The sequence below is a fragment of the Mytilus galloprovincialis genome, chromosome 1 (assembly GCF_965363235.1).
Source record: "Mytilus galloprovincialis chromosome 1, xbMytGall1.hap1.1, whole genome shotgun sequence".
NCBI lineage: Eukaryota > Metazoa > Mollusca > Bivalvia > Mytilida > Mytilidae > Mytilus > Mytilus galloprovincialis.
The window spans coordinates 56,738,183-56,764,056 of NC_134838.1; the positions used below are offsets into that span (position 1 = coordinate 56,738,183).

Below are 25,874 nucleotides of genomic sequence, written 5' to 3' on the forward strand. Positions count from 1 at the left end.
AAATATTTTAATTATATAACCTTAAAATTATAAGCTAAAAAAAATCTGTTCTTAAAAAAATGTTTATTTGTGGTTGCTATGGTAACCGGAAAATCAAAGGGTTCAAGTTTATAAATTTTACACAAAAATAAGCAAATTTGGGTCAAAATTGTAAAAAATCCAGATGTATATAATATAAAATATGGTACTGACAAAAATGATGACTATAATATAATTCAAAGAAAAAATAAAATTGGGTAGACTATTGAATTTTTATAGGTGGCAGCTACCCAACATTATGCTGTTTCAGAAGCAATTTTGTACAAAAACTACAAATTTTGTCACCTAATAGGGGTCACTATCATAAAAAAATGCAAATATGAATTAATTTGTACTGAAAAAATAGGTGTCACATAAAAGTGTATTCAATTGAGTAGAAAAATATGCATAAAATCTCCATGGCAATCATCTTTTTTGCATAGCAACCTATTGAGGCTGAAAATATACAATGTTGATTTTAAACAAAAATGCACAAAATAAATCACTAGAAGCCTGCTGGTGATAAAATAAAACACAATGACAGTCAAATTGTGCGTTAAGAGACGCAAAACTCTCCTTAGCAACAGTTATTCATGACATAAATGCCTAGTAACCAACTGATACTTGAAAAAAACCCACGCTCAATTCATGGATAACAAGCACAATTTAAAAGTATTTATATATAATATAAATGCCTGATAAAAACTAAACTAACATAAAAAGATCAATTATGCATCATGTGCATAATGATCATTTACTTAAAAAATATCTTATGTAACACTACTTATTGCATAGCAACAAGCATATGTGGTGTAAAAGAGGGACGAAAGATACCAGAGGGACATACAAACTCATAATCAAAAATAAACTATCGATGCCATGGCTTTAAAAGAAAATGACAAACATGCAATAGTTTACAAAACAGAATACAGAAAACTAAAGATTAAGCAAAAAACTTTGATGTGATCTCAGGTGCTCCAGAAGGGAATGCTGATCCTGCTCCACATGTGGCACCCGTAATTAAATTATATTATTTCATGATAATTCAAAAAGAATCAACTTTGTTTTATGATTCTATGCATTCAATCTTTCTTTGAAACAGCAATAAGCAAATAATTGCATAGGCTCTTGTGGGAAGTTGTGTCTGGACCAAGGTCCAAGTTTAATACCATACGATATAGTTACAGATATTTCACGCTGATAACTTAAAATATTGTTTTTGCGATGTCAAACTCGGACATATCGGGAAAAGATGTAGAATTCGACTGCTTTTCATCATTCAAACTGATTTAATTTGAAAACAAGTTCATGGACACATTTTTATACGACCGCAAAAATTGAAAAAATTTTGGTCGTATATTGGTATCACGTTGGCGTCGTCGTCATCGTCCGAATACTTTTAGTTTTAGCACTCTAACTTTAGTAAAAGTGAATGGAAATCTATAAAATTTTAACACAAGGTTTATGACCACAAAGGAAGGCTGGGATTGATTTTGGGAGTTTTGGTCCCAACATTTTAGGAATTAGGGGCCAAAAAGGGCCCAAATAAGCATTTTCTTGATTTTCGCACTATAACTTTAGTTTAAGTAAATAGAAATCTATGAAATTTTGACACAAGGTTTATAACCACAAAAGGAAGGTTGGGATTGATTTTGGGAGTATTGGTACCAATAGTTAAGGAATAAGGGGCCAAAAAAAGGGCCCAAATAAGCATAATTCTTGGTTTTCGCACAATAACTTTTGTATAAGTAAAAAGAAATCAATGAAATTTAAACACAAGGTGTATGACCACAAAAGGAAGGTTGGGATTGATTTTGGGAGTTGAGGTCTGAACAATTTAGGAATTAGGGGCCTTAAAGGGGCCCAAATAAGCATTTTTCTTGGTTTTCGCACCATAACTTAAGTATAAGAAAATAGAAATCTATGAAATTTAAACACAAGGTTTATGACCATAAAAGGAAGGTTGGGATTGATTTCGGGAGTTTTGGTCCCAACAGTTTAGGATTAAGGGGCCCAAAGGGTCCAAAATTAAACTTTGTTTGATTTCATCAAAAACTGAATAATTGGGGTTCTTTAATATGCCGAATCTAACTGTGTATGTAGATTCTTAATTTTTTGTCCCGATTTCAAATTGGTCTACACTAGATATTGACAATGAGGGTCGGTTGAAAACAAAACTTTACGACAAAAGAGATGATTTCAGCTTTCCAATTGTGAACTTTCCATTTCTAAGTAGCAACATTCCAGCAGCACCTGCATACGGGGTATATATCTCCCAATTGATACGATATTCCCGTGCTTGCATTTCCTATGATTTTCTTGATAGAGGGTTACTGCTCACAAGGAAGCTATTAAACCAAGAGTTCCAAATGGTGAAGTTGAAATCATCCCTTCGTAAATTTTACGGACGCCATCACGAGTTGGTTGACCGTTATGGAATAACCGTTTCACAAATGATATCTGATATGTTCCTTACGTCGTTACTACAATCCCCTTCCCTTTCATGAGTGTGACCTACCGAGTTGGACTATTTACCAGATTTGTAATCACATAAGCAACACGACGGGTGCCACATGTGGAGCAGGATCTGCTTACCCTTCCGGAGCACCTGAGATCACCCTTAGTTTTTGGTGGGGTTCGTGTTGTTTATTCTTTATTTTTCTATGTTGTGTCATGTGTACTATTGTTTTTCTGTTTGTCTTTTTCATTTTTAGCCATGGCGTTGTCAGTTTGTTTTAGATTTATGAGTTTGACTGTCCCTTTGGTATCTTTCGTCCCTCTTTTAAAGGTCCAAAGGGTCCAAAATTTAACTTAGTTAACAAAAATTGAATCCTTGGGGTTCTTTCATATGCTGAATCTAACTAGAGGCTCTAAAGAGCCTGTGTCGCTCACCTTGGTCAATGTGAATATTAAACAATGGACACAGATGGATTCATGACAAAATTGTGTTTTGGTGATGGTGATGTGTTTGTAGATCTTACTTTACTAAACATTCTTGCTGCTTACAATTATCTCTATCTATAACAGTACTTTCTGTGGAAAATGTTATTGAAAATCTTCAAATTTTAAGAAAATTGTTAAAAATTGACTATGAAGGGCAATAACTCCTTAGGGGGTCAATTGACTATTTTGGTCATAGTGTCTTATTTTAAGTTCTTACTTTGCTGTACATTATTGCTGTTTACAGTTTATCTCTATCTATAATAATATTCAAGATAACAAAAAAAAACAGCAAAATTTCCTCAAAATTACCAATTCAGGGGCAGCAACCTAACAACCGATTATCCAATTCATCTGAAAATTCCAGGGCAGATAGATCGTGACCTGATCAACCATTTTACTTCTTGTCAGATTTGCTCTTAATGCTTTGGTTTCTGAGTTATAAGCCAAAAACTGCATTTTACCCCTATGTTTTATTTTTAGCCATGGCGGCCATCTTGGTTGGTTGGCCGGGTCACCGGACACATTTTTTAAACTAGATACGCCAATGATGATTATGGCCAAGTTTGGTTAAATTTGGCCCAGTAGTTTCAGAGATGAAGATTTTTTTTAAAGATTACTAAGATTTACGAAAAAATGTTAAAAATTGACTATAAAGGGCAATAACTCCTAAAGTGGTCAACTGACCATTTTGGTCATGTAGACTTATTTGTAGATCTTACTTTGCTGAACATTATTGCTGTTTACAGTTTATCTCTATCTATAATAATATTCAAGATAATAACCAAAAACAGCAAAACTTCCTTAAAATTATCAATTCAGGGGCAGCAACCCAACAACGGGTTGTTCGATTCATCTGAAAATTTCAGGGCAGATAGATCTTGACCTGATGAACAATTTTACTACGATCAGATTTGCTCTAAATGCTCTGGTTTTTGAGTTATAAGCCAAAAACTGCATTTTACCCCTATGTTCTATTTTTAGCCATGACGGCCATCTTGGTTAGTTGGACGGGTCACGCCACACATTTTTTAAACTAGATACCCCAATGATGATTGTGGCCAAGTTTGGATTAATTTGTCCCAGTAGTTTCAGAGGAGAAGATTTTTGTAAAAGATAACTAAGATTTACGAAAAATGGTTAAAAATGGACTAAAAAGGGCAATAACTCCTAAAGGGGTCAACTGACCATTTCGGTCCCGTTGACTTATTTGTAGATCTTACTTTGCTGAACATTATTGTTGTTAACAGTTTATCTCTATCTATAATAATATTCAAGATAATAACCAAAAACAGCAAAATTTCCTTAAAATATCAATTCAGGGACAGCAACCCAACAACGGGTTGTCCGATTCATCTGAAAATTTCAGGGCAGATAGAAATTGACCTGATAAACAATTTTACCCCATGTCAGATTTGCTCTAAATGCTTTGGTTTTTGAGTTATAACCCAAAAACTGCATTTTACCCCTATGTTCTATTTTTAGCCATGGCGGCCATCTTGGTTGGTTGGCCGGGTCACGCCACACATTTTTTAAACTAGATACCCCAATGATGATTGTGGCCAAGTTTGGTTTAATTTAGCCCAGTAGTTTCAGAGGAGAAGATTTTTGTAAAAGTTAACGACGACGGACGACGACGGACGACGGACGACGACGGACGACGACGACGACGGACGCCGGACGCAAAGTGATGGGAAAAGCTCACTTGGCCCTTCGGGCCAGGTGAGCTAAAAATGTACTTAAATTTTTGATTATTGGCCCAGATTTCAAGTTGGTCCAAATCGGGGTCCAAAACTAAACTTTGTTTGATTTCATCAAAAATTGAATAAATGGGGTTCTTTCATATGCCAAATCTAACTATGTATGTAGATTCTTAATTTTTGGTCCTGTTTTCAAATTGGTCTACATTAAGGTCCAAAGGGTCCAAAATTAAACTTATTTTCGATTTTAACAAAAATTAAATCTTTGTGGTTCATTTATATGCTGAATCTAAACATGTACTTAGATTTTTGATTATGGGCCCAGTTTTCAAATTGGTCCAAATCAGGATTCAAAATTATATATATTATATTAAGTATTGTGTGCAATAGCAAGAAATTTTCAATTGCACAGTATTCAGCAATAGCAAGAAATCTTCAATTGCACAGTATTGTTTTATACAATATACAATGTATATTCACTTTTACTACCAACTGATAAATTAAAACAGTCTTTACCATTCAGTGATTAAACAAGCACTTTTTTTACATTTTGATATTTTATGATGTATTTAAATGAGTAGTTATTGTTGCAGACTCCATTAGAAATTTGAATTGAGATCAGTTTTGGAATAAGGGAAAGGGGGATGTGAAAAAAAAATGGGTGGGGGGGGGGTGAATTTTCTCATTTCAGATTTCATAAAAAAAAAATTTGAGAGGATTAATATTCAACAGCATAGTGAATTGCTCAAAGACAAAACAAAAATTTTAAGTTCATTAGAACACATTCATTCTGTGTCAGAAACCTATGCTGTGTCAACTATTTAATCACAATCCAAATTTAGAGCTGAATCCAGCTTGAATGTTGTGTCCATACTTGCCCCAACCGTTCAGGGGTCAACCTCTGCGGTCGTATAAAGCTGTGCCCTGCGGAGCATCTGGTTCAATAACTATTATGTTTATTTCATTGAGAAACCATGTTTCAAAAAGAATTCATAAATTCAAATTGTTGAAAGTAACCTCAAGATAGTTTACTATTTTTTATAGGAAAGAGTTGGAGACCCGTCGCAGCTTTAAATATCTATAAGTCAATGTCATTCAATTGAGTGCATTTTTAGCTCACTTGGCGTCCGTCGTCGTCGTCGTCCAGCGTCCCTCATCGTTAACTTTCACAAAAATCTTCTTCTCTGAAATTACTGGGCCAAATTTACTTTCCTGTATGTTCTTTCCGACCGGGCCTGAATAAGTGGTTTTAACCCTTTAGGAGTTATTGCCCTTTATAGTCAATTTTTAACCATTTTTCGTAAATCTTAATAATCTTTTACAAAAATCTCCTGAAACTACTGGGCCAAATTTAACCAAACTTAGCCACAATCATCATTGGGGTATCTAGTTTAAAAAATGTGTGGCATGACTCTGCCAACCAGCCATGGCTAAAAATAGAACATAGGGGTTAAATGTAGAATTTGGCTTATAACTCAAATCAAAGCATTTAGAGCATTTTAATCTGTTGAGTAGTTTAATTACATACACTTCGCCTTAATGATATAGAGAGAAAAAATGAAAAGTTTCTAGTTTAATTATCAAAATGAACATTCTCCAGTAGTGACTTGACGACTTTGTTAAATGTATGACAGTGACAGCTTTTCATATGTTTTTATTTATTCATTTCAGAAAACCATAAGATAATTTTGTTGTTGTCAATCGTTTTTGCTGGCATTCCGTTATTGTTGCTGACTATATGTGATAGAAATATCTGTAAAGGTAACTATGATTTCTTTTATGTTTTATATTACCTCCTTTACATTTCTTGTGATCTCATTGTTTGAAAGAGCATTAGCTATGTGAAATAAAAAAAAAATGTATTATTTTTTTGTTCAATCGATCATTAATGAAATTGAAATAATGAAATAATAATTCGTTTTTTATTATGACAGTCAGTTTGGTTCATGCTACAAAATAAGCAAAGAAACATTGCAAATAGATTATTCATTTGCAAGTGAATAATTCAACCTCATTCAATTTATTCATGTGAACTTTAATTGATCCCTATAGCTAGTGAAGGGTCTGTCTGTGCTTGTTAGAGGTGTCCCATGTACAATTCTTGCAAATATTTTTTATTGGTTCGAATAATGCTATGATGTCATAGTCTGCTTCATCATCTTAAGAATGATTTGGTTTCCAGACGACAACTTTAGTTTATAAATGAATAAATTTGAATTTATACAAGAAGGTTCAATATCATGCAAGGAAGATTGGGATTGATTTTGAGGGTAAGGGTATCATTAGTTTAGGAAAAGGGGGCCTACAATGTGCACTTTTGTAGTTTCCAGACAATAACTTGTGTAAGTTTATGGAACTTTCTTTAACTGATCTACAAGGTTCCATACTACAAAGGGAATGCTGGGATTGAGTTTAGGGGCAATAACTCCAAGGGGGTGTCCCAATTTTAAAAGGGGTTCATATTTTTTTTTTACCTCTGAGGCTGTATCAGGCTGCCGTCAGCGAAGCATTTTATTTCATAGTTATTGCCCTTGAACATGTACCTTGGAGAGATAAAATGTGTGTAATGTCGTGGAAAGGACAAGGTACGATAAGGCTTGTTTTTGGCCCCCCTATTTTTTCATTTTTCGAATTGTGTTTTGGAAAGCTATACTTATTGTGTTAACAGATTCCCTGAGGTTTGAAGTTTGTTTGGATGAACTTCAAAACCACTAATTTTCACAACTGGCTGAGGTGAGGGGGGTTAAATTTCTGTTATTATTTCAAATATTGTAATTATTATTCATTTTACAGGTGATTTTACAACAAATTTTATTTTTTTTAGTGCCTGTGCCAACATGACCCAGGAATGTTTTTAACCCAATTTCATGAGAACCGTTTTTATACGACCGCAAAAATATTTGCAGTCGTATATTGGTATGACGTTGGCGTCGTCGTCGTCTGAAGACGCATTGGTTTTCGCACTATAACTTTAGGGTTTTATTGCCTTTGAGCAATTCTTTATGCTGTTGAATATTAAACCTCTCAAAAAAATGTTTGAAGAAATTTTCTTTTTATTTATGAAATCTGAAATGAGAAAAATTTAACCCCCCCCCCCCACACCTTTTTTTCACATCCCCTTTCCCTTTTTCCAAAACTGATCTCAATTCAAATTTCTAATGGAGTTTGCAACAATAACTACTCATTTAAATACATCATAAAATATTAAAATGTAAAAAAAGGTGCCTGTTATCACTGAATGGTAAAGGTTGTTTTAATTTATCAGTTGGTAGTAAAAGTGAATATACATTGTATATTGTATAAAACAATGATTTAAGTTGATTCAACTATTATTCTGGACAAAGAAAGATAACTCCAATCAATTGGATATTTCTTGCTATTGTACAATATTGTGCAATTAGATATTTCTTGCTATTGTGCAATACTGTGCAATTGAAAATATTTGCTATTGCACAATACTGTGCAATTGAAGATTTCTTGCTATTGCACAATACTGAGTAATTGAAATTTTTTTGCTATTGCACAATACTGTGCAATTGAAGATTTCTTGCTATTGCTGAATACTGTGCAATTGAAAATTTCTTGCTATTGAACAATACTTAATATAATAATTTTGGATCCTGATATGAACCAACTTGAAAACTGGGTCCATAATCAAAAATCTAAGTACATGTTTAGATTCAGCATATCAAAAAAGCCCAAGTTGTCAAATTTTGGTAAAATCAAACTTAGTTTAATTTTGGACCCTTTGGTCTTTATATAGACCAATTTGAAAACGGGACTAAAAATTAAGAATCTACATACACAGTTAGATTTGGCATCTCAAAGAACCCCAATTATTCAATTTTTGATGAAATCAAACAAAGATTAATTTTGGACCCCTATTTGGACCAACTTGAAAAATGGGCCAATACTCAAAATCTAAATAAAGTACATTTTTAGATTCAGCATATCAAAGAACCCCAAGGATTCAATTTTTGTTAAAATCAAACTAAGTTTAATTTTGGACCCTTTGGACCTTAATGTAGACCAATTTGAAAACGGGACCAATAAATTAAGAATCTACATACACAGTTAGATTCGGCATATCAAAGAACCCCAATTATTCAATTTTTGATGAAATCAAACTAAGTTCAATTTTGGACCCTTTGGGCCCCTTATTCCTAAACTGTTGTGACCAAAACTTCCAAAATCAAAAACAACCTTCCTTTAGTGGTCATGAACCTTGTGTTTAAATTTCATAGATTTCTATTTACTTATACTAAAGTTATGGTGCGAAAACCAAGAACAATGCTTACTTGCGCCCCTTTTTGGCCCCTAATTCCTAAACTGTTCAGACCTCAACTCCCAAAATCAATCCCAACCTTCCTTTTGTGGTCATACACCTTGTGTTTAAATTTCATTGATTTCTTTTTACTTATACAAAAGTTATTGTGCGAAAACCAAGAATTATGCTTATTTGGGCCCTTTTTTTGGCCCCTTATTCCTTAACTATTGGTACCAATACTCCCAAAATCAATCCCAACCTTCCTTTTGTGGTTATAAACCTTGTGTCAAAATTTCATAGATTTCTATTTACTTAAACTAAAGTTATAGTGCGAAAACCAAGAAAATGCTTATTTGGGCCCTTTTTGGCCCCTTATTCCTAAAAATTTTGGGACCAAAACTCCCAAAATCAATCCAAACCTTCCTTTTGTGGTCATAAACCTTGTGTTAAAATTTCAAAGATTTCTATTCACTTTTACTTAAGTTAAGAGTGTGAAAACTAAAAGTATTTGGACAACGACGACGACGCAGACGACGACGACGATGCAGACGACGACGCCAACGTCATACATGTACCAATATACGACCAAAAATTTTTCAATTTTTGCGGTCGTATAAAAATTATGTATTTCTTATGATTACTTAGATTTTTGTATGTTATCGATTGCAATCGATTACTTTATCAAAAGTAATTACATTACTTTTTGATTACTGTCAATCACATGCTTCAACATTTGTATGGTGGAAATTTTACAAAACCAGTATTTGAAGCATTGTTTCTTAGTTATAAGTTGACAGTTGTTTTCTAGAAGGAATCTGTTACCGAGGATCAGAAATTAAAAAACTTTTACTTTCAATATGAATGAGAGATGACATCGCATTTCATCAAGTACTTATTTATATCAAAGTTTTTTTCTCAAAATTTTTGCTTTTATACTGACTTAGTTAGCTTTATTGTTTTTACTCAGTAAAGACAGGTACATTTTTGCATAGTTATTTACAAGGTATGAAGTTTTCTCTGAAAAAAAATATAAAAAAGATAGAATAATTTATTTGTTCACCTTATTTTAAAAATCAAAAGTAACTAGAATTGCTATTGCAAGCAATAGCGGATGTCACCCTTCCCCTATTGCCACTTAGCAGCCATTTGAAAACAATTTAACAGTGAATGCAGATCAATGCATTGCGATATAACTTTCTGTAAATTTTCAGTACATGAGCATTGTCAAAAGTTTCACATTTCTTCTTTTTCCATGGCAACGGCAGCCATTTTGAAAACTCCGAAGTCAAAAGTCTCATCTATACATGCCAGTTAACAATAATATTAAGTTTCATTAAATTTGGAGCATTTTGAAAATGCTTGACATTTCTGCAGTTTCCATGGCAACGGTGGCCATTTTGGAAATTCCAACTTCAAAAGTCTCATGCAGACTTGACAGTCAACAAACATATTAAGTTTCATCAATATTGGAGCATTTTGAAATTTTTGACATTTTGGCTGGTTTCTATGGTAACAGATACCATTCCAAATTTCTAATGGCAGATACCACATTGGTACATGAGAGGGAACATACCATCAAAGTTTCAATGGATTTGACCTACCATTTTAAGAAAGTAAATGCCACTTTAATGTTTTTGAAGCATTTTGACCATTTTTGACTTGTTTCCATGGTAATGGCAGACATTTTTGAAATTCTCATGATAGTTCCAATGATTGCCAAAATCATCCAAAACCAGTATAAGCCCGGCACCTACATTGTATCAAAATATAATGATATTCTAAGTTAAAGCAACTCCAAATAATTCATTGAAACCAAAAACTGGAATTTTTCACAATTGTTGTTTCCATGGTAATGGCAGCCATTTTTTATGTTCTAAAGACCTACAGAAAACCGAAATTTTGTGTTCCTCCTTATGGTTAACTATCATTAAGATTGGTTCCATTGGCTCCGAGAAAACAGCCGGACAAAATAGGTGGAAGAATAATAATAACTAGAATTGCCATTGCAAGCAATAGCGGATGTCACCCTTCCCCCTATTGCCACTAAACGGCAGCCATTTCAAACTTGTTTAACAGTAAATGCACAAATATGCATGGCTATTCATCTTTTTGTAAATTTTCAGTATATTCAGAGCATTTTAAAGTATTTCACATTTATACCGTTTCCATGGCAACGGCAGCCATTTTGAAAATTTCAAAGTCAAAAGTCTCATCTTAACTTGTCAGTTACCAATAATATCAAATTTCATTAAGTTAAAACCATTTTGAGAATTTTTGACATTTTTGCAGTTTCCATGGCAACCGTGGCCATTTTGGAAATTCCAACTTCAAAAGTCATATCTAGACTAGACAGTTAACAATCATATCAAGTTTCATCAATTTTGAAGCATTCTGAAATTTTTGCTCCTGTATCCATGGTAACATAGTAGTTCCAATGATTATCAAAATCATTCAAAACCTGTATATAGTGGACAACTATATTGCATAAAAATTTGATGATTTTAAGTTCAAGCATACCAAAGTTATTCACCAAACCCGGAACTTTTTGGAGCATTTTGACCTTTTTGCATTGTTTCCATGGAAACGGCAGACATTTTGGAAATTCCAACGCCAAATTCCACATCTTCCAAAGTTGCTCATCGTTATGCTAAAGTTTCAAAAAAATTGGAGCATTTCCATATTTTTGAAATTTTTGGTGTAGTTTCCATGGCAACATAGCAGTTCCAAAATGTGCCAAAATCATCCAAAACCAGTATATAGTGGGCACCTACATTGTATTAAAATCTAAAGGTTTTAAGCTTAAGCATTCTCAAATAATTCAAGGAACTCCAAAATTATATTTTTTCACCATTTTTCCGTTTCCATGGTGATGGCAGCCATTTTTTAGTTCCAAAGTTGCACAGACTCTGGGGAGTCAGGGTTCCTTGTTATAGTGCACCATCATTCGGATTGGTACTTTTGGCTCTGAGAAAGCGGGCGGACAAAATTAGGTGGAAGTATAATAATAATAATAATACAGAAAAAGAAACAGAGGAAAAGCAATATGTCACCCGACATTGTCGATCGGGTGACATAACTAGAATTGCTATTGCAAGCAATAGCGGATGTCACCCTTCCCCTATTGACACTTAGCGGCAGCCATTTGAAAACAATTTAACAGTGAATGCAGATCAATGCATTGCGATATAACTTTCTGTAAATTTTCAGTACATTTTGAGCATTGTCAAAAGTTCACATTTCTTCTTTTTCCATGGCAACGGCAGCCATTTTGAAAACTCCGAAGTCAAAAGTCTCATCTATACATGCCAGTTAACAATAATATTAAGTTTCATTAAGTTTGGAGCATTTTGAAAATGCTTGACATTTTTGAAATTCCAACGCCAAATTGCACATCTACCAATGTTGCTTATCGTTACTGTGGAGTTTTATTAAATTTGGAGCATTTTGATATTTTGGAAATTTTTGGTGTAGTTTCCATGGCAACATGATAGTTCCAATGATTGCCAAAATCATCCAAAACCAGTATAAGCCCGGCACCTACCAGGGATGGGGTAATTCAAAATGTAATGGTATACAATAATATAAATTGTAAAATTATATTTATTTTTCAAATATTGATATCACATACTTTCTGTAATTTATTCTAAAGTTTTTATATTACTTATTTGACCAACAGAATTTTTTTCTGAATAGTCTTGATTTTCTGATTTGAAAAAATACATAAGTTTTTAAGAAAGATCTTTAACTAAATAGATTGAAAAGTAATAAATCACCATGTTAAACAAAAACAAAAAAATGTGTGAAAAATCTTTATGTGAGTTCATTTAGAATTTAAATTTACTGCACACAATCAGTGTTAAATTAGTATACATAAAAGGATTATAGAGATAAAAATTAACAGCTGTAAAAACAAATAGCAATTATTCAGATTAAAATGTCCAGGGGCAATGCCACTATTACATGTATTTTATCTAATTAGCAAAATATTGCTAAGATATAGACATTGTATACATTGTTTGTACTAAAAATTATTTTCAATGTTGTGACAAGCCTACCTTTTAATAATTATTAAGTGATTTTTTTTTTATTTATTTATAATTTCTTTATTCATGCTATGTTTTATTTAAATAACTTCATTTCTGAGATGTCAAAATACCCCTTAATGTATTGGCAAGTTGATAGGAACTAATTTTCTCTTCTATCAACACATCTACATATTATGGAAGTATAATACCTCCATGTTCTAATCAAGCGATATATGCCACATTAGCTCCTATAGAACTACTTTTTAGAATGGCTGTCAAAGTGTACAGACCAGAGAGATGCAGACTAAATGACAAAACATTAAAATTACTCATGATTATCAAATGCAACGCTTAAACTATGTTTACATGAATATTTTACACATACATTAAACATACAGGTATGTATAATATTGGTTAATAAATATTATGATGAAATGTAATGTGTAATTTAATTAATTACTTTAGTAAAGTAATTGTAATTTAATTAATTACATTTCAAAAATTGTGTAATGTGTAATTAGTGTAATTGACCATATTTGCAATGTAATGTGTAATTTAATAAATTACATTCCAATGTAATTGACCCCAAGTCTGGCACCTACATTGTATCAAAATATAATGATATTCTAAGTTAAAGAAACTCCAAATAATTCATTGAAACCAAAAACTGGAATTTTTCACAATTGTTCCGTTTCCATGGTAACGGCAGCCATTTGTTATGGTCTAAAGACCTACAGAAACTGAAATTTTGTGTTCCTTCTTATGGTTAACTATCATTAAGATTGGTTCCATTGGCTCCGAGAAAACAGCCGGACAAAATAGGTGGAAGAATAATAATAATAATACAGAAAAAGAAACAGAGGAAAAGCAATATGTCACCCGACATTGTCGATCGGGTGACATAATAATTAGATGCATAATTTAATCCTTTTGTTGGATAACCACCCTTATTATAGGTTATAAAACTGCCAATGGAGTACAATTTATAACCTGGGGAAAAATAATGTAAAAATTCCATCTTAATTAGACATACAGTAATTGAAATAAACACAAAGTCTGTATCTTATTTATTAGAAGAGATTGATCATTTGATCAAGTAATGAAGTTTGTTAAGATTTTTTTGCATTAAATGATATATTGGCGAGTTTTGGATGTGTCTATGGGCCACTCGATATCTCTCTGCCGGAAGTCAGAATAAAATTCTCGGAACGTCTCGAAAGTTTTCGGTAATTTATACAGGTTGTTATCTACGTCTTTGATATGGTCCTTTGATGGCCCTTGAGGACGCAATTATATTTGTTTTAAAACTACCACTGTACACTGTATGTATCTGGGTCAATTTTAACGTGGTATTGTCTGTTGTCTCGATAACATGTAAACTAATTATGTTTGAAGATTTAACCACGGGATACTGTGTATTTCATCATAGACTTACGGGAGAGAGCATTCTGGTTTAAATATTTATATTAGATCGGAAAACAGAAAGATAATATGCTTATCAAAAGTATTTAGTTCAATCGGAATCAAAGATAAATATACAAATTATATACTGTATTTATGTTTCTAAAGAAACTAACAATGGTTGAAATCAGAATATTTTCACAGTTGCAATTACGAAATGAAGTATTTTATACATGACGAGGTACTCTGCTTTGGTATTTTTGAATATTTATTTGTAAAGGAAACATAAAAATTAAATCTAAATAAATTCTTACATCCTACAAAAAAAAATGTTTATAAACAATAATCATTATATTTCTACATTAATTATTTCATACCATTTTAGTATTTAGGTTTTATGAGTATTTATTATTTATTTTTTTATATTGTAATATACCCATAAAATTTTCAACGGTCGTGAATAAAATGCTTGTGTGTTTTCAATTCATAAAGCATGATTTTAAATCCTTGCAGCTCACAACAACTGTAAAAATAGTTTACAATAATCTCAACAAAATTTCATTACAACCATAATGTTGATTATTTTATACTGTTTAAGTATGGATTTAAAAGTCTTTGCTTATATTTTGTATAGATATATATTCACATAGTGGAATGTTAGATTTTAAAAATTGATTCATTCGATAAATAAAATGTCCATCCGTAAATACTTGACGTTCGTGTTCATTGATATTAATATATATTCAAAAGAATTTGAAAAAAATTACTAACAGGAACGTTAGTTTATTATAAAATTTTAAATCAATTTTTGTTTGTATGTTTTAATAGTTTAACCTTATAGCATCTACATATTTGTACTATGGTACGGTTCTGAAAATTGTATTCATTGTGTTGACCAACTATCCTTCACGTCTAGATTCATTCACATTATAAATCACATTTCAAAAGCACACTATCGGTTTGCGTTCTCAAAAATTCCAGATAAAACGTTAATAAATTCGGAGTCAAAACATTTAATGTAGGCCGTTTGACATTCGAATTCAACTATTAGATTAAGATATGTGATGACGCAAATGCGTATTCTTTTCCTTAGTATCAGTGAGATGCTTTCTATTTACTATTTTGTGCGCTAAAAGACTATTTGCATGCACTACTATTAAATACACTCGTGAAAGCTTATTTTCGTTTTCGTTATCTAAATTCAGGACACGGCAGAAAGAGCTTTACATGTGACTTTCAAGCACGGTCATCATTACTAACGGTGTTCTGACTTCGAGTTGTTTCTCTTTTGTTTCTTTTTAGAGTTACTGTCTTATCATAAACTTTGACCTTTACAAAAAGCTAAGGATAGTCTACCCAAGGAATAGATTCCTTAACTTTGTAATATATTTAGCCTTTTAACTTTTTTCATTCGATCGTCACTGATGTTTTATGTAGACTTAATTCGTGTCTGGCATACATCATTTTAATTCTCGTATCTTTTTATATCTACATACCTTTTTATGTAAATTGGTTATTTTGAAAGTGTGTACAGGTATTCATAAACTTCTGAATTAAGAAATTCTTCGGCAAAACTAAGTTTCCCTGTAGAATGTTTCAATTGATTTAAGTAAAATCAGGAAATTCTTTAAATTTGAGATGTTTTATGAGACCAAAATAAGTCTCTTCATAAGAGGTCCCAATCAATTGCATGCCGCAGGTTTCGCCGCATACAATATCTGCCATGAGTAAAGACAGCTTCAAATACGAGTTGAGAATATAAAGTCATTCATGTAGGAAACAAAATATAAAGATATGATAGATAAAATAAATGCATCCACAATTCCAGATTATAAAGCAAACTGAGTGCATAAATTTATATTGCGATAGGTTTGTGAATTTGCTTAAGTCATCCGGTTAGTAGAAATTAGGATTTGCCAAAGGGTTATAATTGGAAAAATTAAAATAACTATTCAAATAAAAGCTGTAAATATATACTTTCAACTGGCTTCTTCTATTCACAGTCAATTATTTCAATTCAAATGCAAACACATATTCAGCAATGATCTTTTGATGACCCGGCAGTCAGCGGTCTTAGATTCATGTATTGCTTTTCTTTTTTTAAAGAAAGCAACTTGTTTTATTGTCTAATCAAATTAAAAACAAAATATATTTATAGTGTCAAAGAGAGATACATGTATCTATTTCTAAAAAGAATTCAATGCATAGTCATTGGTTCATTGTGTACTTTCTCAATTTTGATATACATGTATATCATAACATTATAAGAAATCAACTGTTAATATATATTCTATGCTTTAAGGAATTCTATAGAAATAAGCTTCCTACCTTTCTACTTTAGTGTAGTGCAGAACCTAACATTACTTATTTTAAATCTATTTTCTTATTTCAAATTTATTTTTTATATTAATATAAAAGGTCATGAACTACTGACAAGCACATGAATCTATTTGTTTCAAAATTTTAGTAGGAGATCTGGTTGAACATAATGCAGCTTGAGACAATAAATAAACCAGGTGCTCCGCAGGGCGCAGCTTTATACGACCGCAGAGGTCGAACCCTGAACAGTTGGGGCAAGTATGGACAAAACATTCAAGCGTGATACAGCTCTGAATTTGGATTGTGATCAAATTTTTGACATTACATGTTTTTTTTTTACACAAAACAAATGTCAAGATTTTACAATTTTACAATTAAAGATTTCTTTTTCAAACTTTTAAAATCTAAAATTAAATAGTTGACACAGCATAGGTTTCTGACACAGAATGAATGTGGTCTAATGAACTTAAAAGTTTGTTTTTGCCTTTTAGCAATTCACTATGCTGTTGAATATTAATCCTCTCAAAAAAATGTTTGAAGAAATTTTCTTTTTATTTATGAAATCTGAAATGAGAAAAATTCAACCCCCCCCCTTTTTTCACATCCCCGTTTCCCTTTTTCCAAAACTGATATCAATTCAAATTTCTAATGGAGTTTGCAACAATAACTACTCTTTTAAATACATCATAAAATATTAAAATGTAAAATAAAGTGCTTGTTATCACTGAATGGTAAAGATTGGTTGGTATTAAAAGTGAATATACATTGTTTATTGTATAAAACAATAAAAAAAACTTCATCAGCAACATTTTATATTGGCAAATTTCCAATGAAAGTATTTACATAAAGTTATTGGCAAATAAAAAAAGAAAATGACATCATAGTCATGTCTGGCAAATGTCCAACATACATTATCTAAAAACATTTTAGATAAGATAAGGAAAAAAAGCTTCATCAGCAACATTTTATATTGGCAAATTTCCAATGAAGTTATTTACATAAAGTTATTGGCAAATAAAAATAGAAAATGACATCATAGTCATGTCTGGCAAATTTCCAACATATATTATCAACTACTATTCTATACAAAGAAAGATAACTCCAATTGAAAATTAATTGCTATTGCACAATATTGTGCAATTAGATATTTCTTGCTATTGTGCAATACTGTGCAATTCAAAATTTCTTGCTATTGCACAATACTTGATATGGAATCCTGATTGGACCAACTTGAAAACTGGGCCCATAATCAAAAATCAAAGTACATATTTAGATAAAGCATATCAAATAAGCCCAAGAATTTAATTTTTGTTAAAATCAAACTTAGTTTAATTTTGGACCCATTGGACCTTAATGTAGACCAATTTGAAAACTGGACCAAAAATTAAGAATCTACATACACAGCTAGATTTGGCATATCAAAGAACCCATTTATTCAATTTTTGATGAAATCAAACAAAGTTTAATTTTGGACCCCCATTTGGACCAATTTGAAAACTAGGCCAATAATTAAAAATCTAAGTACATTTTTAAATTCAGCATATCAAAGAACCCCAAGGATTCAATTTTTGTTAAAATCAAACTAAGTTTAATTTTGGACCCTTTGGACCTTAATGTAGACCAATTTGAAAACGGGACCAAAAATTAAGAATCTACATACATAGTTAGATTCGGCATATCAAAGAACCCCAATTATTCAATTTTTGATGAAATCACACAAAGTTCAATTTTGGACCCTTTGGGCCCCTTATTCCTAAACTGTAAGGACCAAAACTCCCAAAATCAAACCCAACCTTCCTTTTATGGTCATAAACCTTGAGTTTAAATTTCATAGATTTCTATTTACTTATACTAAAGTTATGGTGCAAAAACCAAAAATAATGCTTATTTGGGCCCTTTTTTTGGTCCCTAGTTCATAAACTGTTGTGACCTCAACTCCAAAAATCAATCCCAACCTTCCTTTTGTGGTCATAAACCTTGTGTTTAAATTTCATTGATTTCTATTTACTTATACTAAAGTTATTGTGCGAAAACCAAGAATAATGCTTATTTGGGCCCTTTTTTAGCCCTTAATTCCTAAATTGTTGAAACCAAAACTCCCAAAATCAATCCCAACCTTCCTTTTGTGGTCATAAAACTTGTGTCAAAATTTCATAGATTTCTATTCACTTAAACTAAAGTTATAGTGCGAAAACCAAGAAAATGCTTATTTGGGCCCTTTTTGGCCCCTAATTCCTAAAATGTTGGGACCCAAAATCAATCCCAACCTTCCTTTTGTGGTCATAAACCTTGTGTTAAAATTTCATTGATTTCTATTCACTTTTACTAAAGTTAGAGTGCGAAAACTAAAAGTATTCGGACGACGACGACGACGCAGACGACGACGCCAACGTGATAGCAATATACGACCAAAAAATTAAAATTTTTGCGGTCGTATAAAAATAGGCAGTTGATATAAAATTCTTTAAGTCATATCAATACATTCTATTTCATCTGTACTACAAGGTGATGAATATTGAATATATACATACATGTATTTTCATTTAAAATAGGTTATATTTCATCAAACTATTTTACTCAAGTAAACGAAATGTAATCGAAAAGTAATCGATGATTACATCATAATTTTTGCTGTAATCAATTAAATTACGATTACATGTAATCGAAAATGTCTTCGATTACAGATTACTGTCGATTACTGGAAAAAATGTAATCAATTACAATCGATTACGATTACAGATTACGATTACCCCATCACTGTCACATAAGCAACACGACGGGTGCCACATGTGGAGCAGGATTTGCTTACCCTTCCGGAGCACACGAGATCACCCCTACTTTTGGTGGTGTTCGTTGTTGTTTATTCTTTAGTTTTCTATGTTTGGTCATGTGAACTATTGTTTGTCTGTTTGTCTTTTTCATTTTTAGCCATGGCATTGTCAGTTTTTTTCGATTTATGAGTTTGACTGTCCCTCTGGTATCTTTCGTTCATCTTTTATGAGACTGCTTACAAAGTTTCATGGCAATACGATATTATGATAAATTCTATATTCAACATTGTGTGTTAAAAATTTGACGTTAAAATTGAAAAATTTCAACCATTAACATATGGGGTTTTAAAAATGAAAATATTGCAAAAACCAGATGCTCCGCAGGGCGCAGCTTTATACGACCGCAGAGGTTGAACCCTGAACGGTTGGGGCAAGTATGGACACAACATTCAAGCTGGATTCAGCTCTCAATTTGGATTGTGATTAAATAGTTGACACAGCATAGGTTTCTGACACAGAATGAATGTGGTCTAATGAACTTAAAATATTTTTTCTGCCTTTGAGCAATTCACTATGCTGTTGAATATTAATGCTCTTAAAAAAATGTTTGAAGAAATTTTCTTTTTATTTATGAAATCTGAAATGAGAAAAATTTAACCCCCCCCCCCCCCACACCTTTTTTTCACATCCCCTTTCCCTTTTTCCAAAACTGATCTCAATTCAAATTTCTAATGGAGTTTGCAACAATAACTACTCATTTAAATACATCATTAAATATTAAAATGTAACAAAAGGTGCCTGTTATCACTGAATGGTAAAGATTGTTTTAATTTATCAGTTGGTAGTAAAAGTGAATATACATTGTATATTGTATAAAACAATGATTTAAGTTGATTCAACTACTATTCTGGACAAAGAAAGATAACTCCAATCAATTGAAAATTTCTTGCTATTGCACAATATTGTGCAATTAGATATTTCTTGCTATTGCACAATACTGTGCAATTGAAAATATTTGCTATTGCACAATACTGTGCAATTGAAGATTTCTTGCTATTGCGCAATACTGAGTAATTGAAAATTTCTTGCTATTGCACAATACTGTGCAATTGAAGATTTCTTGCTATTGCTGAATACTGTGCAATTGAAAATTTCTTGCTATTGCACAATACTTAATATAATAATTTTGGATACTGATTTGAACCAACTTGAAAACTGGGCCCATAATCAAAAATCTAAGTACATGTTTAGATTCAGCATATCAAAAAAGCCCAAGTTGTCAAATTTTGGTAAAATCAAACTTAGTTTAATTTTGGACACTTTGGACTTTATATAGACCAATTTGAAAACGGGATTAAAATTAAGAATCTACATACACAGCTAGATTTGGCATATCAAAGAACCCAAATTATTCAATTTTTGATGAAATCAAACAAAGTTTAATTTTGGACCCCGATTTGGACCAACTTGAAAACTGGGCCAATACTCAAAATCTAAATTAAGTACATTTTTAGATTCAGCATATCAAAGAACCCCAAGGATTCAATTTTTGTTAAAATCAAACAAAGTTCAATTTTGGACCCTTTGGGCCCCTTATTCCTAAACTGTTGGGACCAAAACTCCCAAAATCAAACCCAACTATCCTTTTATGGTCAAAAACCTTGTGTTTAAATTTCATAGATTTCTATTTACTTATACTAAAGTTATGGTGCGAAAACCAAGAATAATGCTGATTTGGGCCCCTTTATGGCCCCTAATTCCTAAACTGTTGGGACGTTATCTCCCAAAATCAATCCCAACCTTCCTTTTGTGGTCATAAACCTTGTGTTTAAATTTCATTGATTTCTATTTACTTATACTAAAGTTATTGTGCGAAAACCAAGAATAATGCTTATTTGGGCCCTTTTTTGGCCCCTAATTCCTAAACTGTTGAAACCAAAACTATCAAAATCAATCCCAACCTTCCTTTGTGGTCATAAACCTTGTGTCAAAATTTCATAGATTTCTATTCACTTAAACTAAAGTTATAGTGGGAAAACCAAGAAAATGCTTATTTGGGCCCTTTTTGGCCCAATTCCTAAACTGTTGGAACCAAAACTCCAAAAATCAATACCAACCTTTCTTTTGTGGTCATAAACCTTGTGTTAAAATTTCATAGATTTCCATTCACTTTAACTAAAGTTAGAGTGCGAAAACTAAAAGTATTCGGACGACGACGACGACGACGCCAACGTGATAGCAATATACGACGAAAAATTTTTCAAATTTTGCGGTCGTATAAAAAGCTATGAAATGCTTATTTTGACCATATAATGCCAAAATTGGTCATTTTTGCTGAATTTCTATCAAATAAAAGTTTAAATCCTTTAGTTTCATACTATTTGACAAATTATTGACACCATTAAATCATTCAGGGAAGTTGCCAAAGTACAGATACTATATTTACTGATTTCACCTCTTAGGTCCGAGACCACAGTTATTTTGTAGTGCATTTTTTAAGACAATAAATGAAAATTTAAAAAATCCCACCTCCGCTTTCTAAATATTATTTTTACAGTATGTTGTACTACTTGTGTCTTCAGAAGACGCTGACAACGACGACATGATACCATTATACGAACGTAAAAAAAATTTGTGAATGTATAAAAATGTTTACTTTGCAATTTCCTTCAATCCAGATAATTTGTAGACATAGATGAAACAGCTTTTTTTCCAAAGCAATATTGTTAATAAAAAAATTATGAAAGTTGTCAGCAGATAAGTGAAAATTGAACACCTTATTTCGCAAATTTCCACAAAACGTTATAAAACAATATATCATTATTTTCAAGAATCTCCGTTTCTGTTGGCTTCAAATTCTTCACTGGATTTAAAAAAAAAAAAGTAATATCCACAATTTCATGAAAACCATGAAAATTAATACCTACAAAAAGAACTTTTACAGAAATTGACATCAGGCAATATTTCATTATTGGTAAATTTACTGGTATATATAAGCTCCAAAATAAATAAGTTATTAACTTACATGACCATATTTCTTCTGTGGTATATCACCCCTACATTTCACATATCTCCACTTTAAAGTGTCTAAATTACAGGTGTAAAAGTCATTACTACTACTGTGACCAAATGGTACACCTGTACCTCCAAAATATAACAAGTTTCTGCCACACCTTAAAGCTACAATGTAAAAAATTTGATGATCATAATAATCTCATTGAGAACAAAATGCTCCGCAGGGCACAGCTTTATACGACCGCAGAGGTCTAACCCTGAACAATTGGGGCAAGTATGGACACAACATTCAAGCTTGATACAGCTCTGAATTTGGATTGTGATTAAATAGTTTACACAGGAAAGGTGTCTGACACAGAATGAATGTGGTCTAGTGAACTTAAAAAAAATGTTTTTGGCTTTTGAGCAATACGCTATGCTGTTGAATATAAATCCCCTCAAAAAAAATATTTGATGAAAAATTCTGTTTAATTTCTGAAATCTGAAATGAGAAAAATTTTACCCCTCATCCCTCCCCATCTCTTTTCACCTCCCCCAATCCCTTATTCCAAAAATAATCTCAATTCAAATTTTTAATCAAGTTGGCAACAATAATTACTCATTTAAATACATTTTATCATAAAGTATTAAAATATAAAACAACTTATAGTCATGGTTAAAATAAATATTAATTAACAGTAACTTCTAACCAGGTGCTCCGCATGGCCCAGTTTTGTACGACCGCAGAGGTCGAACCCTGAACAGTTGGGGCAAGTATGGACACATCATTCAAGCTTGATACAGCTCTGCATTTGGTTTGTGATCAATTTTTTTGACATAATATGAGTTTCTGACACAAAACAAATGTCAAGATCTTACAAATCTATTACTCAATATTGTGCAATTGAAGATTTCTTCTTCAAACTTTTCAAAAATTTGGAATCTGAGGAAAAAAAATGAAAACTACTACCACCCCCCTTTTTTTGCAATTAGTCCAAAACCTGACATTTCTTTATACATAATTTAAAAGATAAATAAAGAGCTGCTGAACCAAGGCCTCTTATGTTTTGTGCTGGTATGAACCTTAAGTGGATACCAGATGGTATGCAGGGTTGTCAGATAAAAAAATCAAATACCGCTACATTGACAACAACACTTAAGTAAACTGCATCTTTTATTGTCGATATGTTTCGCCGATTAGATCGGCTTCATCAGGACAATTAAAGGATACAAAATTAGAACCGCTGAAGTACAAAAAAATGGTATCATGTATGTGACGTCATAATTGTCCATTGTTGACGTTGCTATGGGATACTCTATATCATTATGTAATGTTGAACAGAAAATGAATCAAACATAGTACAATGCAAATGAAGTTACTAAAGGAGTAGGTCCGGTAAGGACCGATTTTGGCCTCAAATTTCAGGTTTATCTGACGAAAGATTTTGACCACTTTTTAAACACTTAAGTGTCTATTTCATTTGAATTAATTAGTTTATGTGAAAGATTTTAACAGATTTAGTCATTAAAAACGATCCGATTCAAGCTCAAATATGAAAAATCTACCTAATATGACGAAAAACGTCACTTTTCAGATGGTTTTTGGTCAAAATGAAAGTGGCCGCATCCGTGTTCATCCTCAACCTTTATATATGTTATGTATTATCATAAAATACAACTTACATTTCAATATTAAGGATGAACACGAATGCGGCCACTTTCGTTTTACACGATAACCGTCTAAAATTTAACTAAAATGCTAGAATTATAAGGATTTCAGTAATTTAGCATGACTTAATGGTGCTAGTACCCGATATATGTGCATTGTATTGTCAAAAACAGCCCATATTTATGTAGCAGAAGCATTCTACTGTCAAATAAATAACTAAAGGTTTACATTTTAACAATTTTGTAAAACTGCTATATTTTGGGGCCAAAAAGGGGGCTTACTGAACCTACTCCTTTAGAGTTAATCTATAATTTTTCGAATTGTCTTTAACTTTAAAATGGTTGTAAACTATTATAATGGTAAGTGTATAAATAAAATGTGTTTTTAAATAGAAATTAAATTTGTGTAACATGAATGTAAGTACAATGTCAGTGTACAGTTTTATAAAGTTTCTTCCTAATTTGGACAACACTTATAGGGCACACCCCTACCACTTCGACTGGGTTCCCTTTGGCCGGAGGTACTACTTCCAATTGCGTCGGGAATGCCGTAAAGTGGTTTACTGTCGCAAAATTTCTTGGCAATGTTGGTTGAACTGGAAATGGTGGTGGGAAGGATTTATGTTCTTTGTATCTTACTTCTTTTAACTTTAATTTCCTGCAGGTTTTAAATAGTACTGGAAATCTATCTTGGCTGTTTTGTGTCATCTCCATTTACTTTTGAAAGATCCTTTTTAAGGTTTCACACTAAAATAACCCAGTCGAAGTGGTAGGGGTGTGCCCTATAAGTGTTGTCCAAATTAGGACAAATTCTGTTCAACATTACATAATGATATAGAGTATCCCATAGCAACGTCAACAATGGACAATTATGACGTCACATACATGATACCATTTTTTTGTACTTCAGGGGTTCTAATTTTGTATCCTTTGTCCTGATGAAGCCGATCTAATCGGCGAAACATGTCGACAATAAAAGATGCAGTTTACTTAAGTGTTGTTGTCAATGTAGCGGTACATAATTTAAAAGTAGTGTATGGGAGGTAAATCCGAACATACCCAAAATTGTATGTTAAATATTTTTGAGTTGCTTCCTTACTTACACTTAGTTACCTACACTGCTTTTAAATTGTCTAATTGTCCATTGACCAAAAACCTTTTTTTTGCCCCTAATTCCATAAAATTTTGAGCCATTATCCCCCAAAGTCAATACTAACCATCCCTTCATGGTATGGAAACTTGTGGTATAATTTCAAAGAGATTCATACACTTAAACACAAGTTATTGTTTGATAACTACAAAAATGCTTATTTTGGGCCCCCTTTTTGGCCTGTAACTCCTAAACCTTTGGGACCATTACCCCAAAAATCAATCAAAACCTTTGACCTATGGTATTGTGGTACAATTTCAGAGCAAATAAAATACTATTTACACAAGTTGATATCCTGAAAGTAGAAAAATAATTGTTTTGGCCACTTTTGGGCCTTAATTCCAAAACAGTTTGGACCATCATCCCCAAAATCAATCCCTATCTTCCTTTTGAGGTATTGAACCTTTTGATAATATTTCATAGAGATCCATTTACTTAAATTAAAGTTATTGTTCGGACACCAAATGTGTCTTTGGACGACGACGACGATGCAGACGACATCATACCATTAAACGAACACAAACTGTTTTTGTGGTCGTATAAAAATAAATTTACAGCTACACATCTCAAGACAACTATCACTTCCTTTAACATAATTTTCAAGCAGTGTAAGGGAGGTAA

The 25,874-nt window shown here is 32.2% G+C and overlaps 1 protein-coding gene across 2 annotated transcripts in view; it reads right to left on the minus strand.

Moving 5' to 3' along the window:
• Positions 1–25,874, minus strand: part of LOC143079341 (kelch domain-containing protein 10-like) — a 170,652-nt gene that overhangs the window by 102,795 nt on the left and 41,983 nt on the right. For both annotated transcript variants that reach the window (XM_076254611.1, XM_076254601.1), the window contains exon 4: positions 22,467–22,621. In XM_076254611.1, the coding sequence (XP_076110726.1) occupies positions 22,467–22,621 (155 nt within the window). The remainder of the gene's footprint in view (positions 1–22,466; positions 22,622–25,874) is intronic.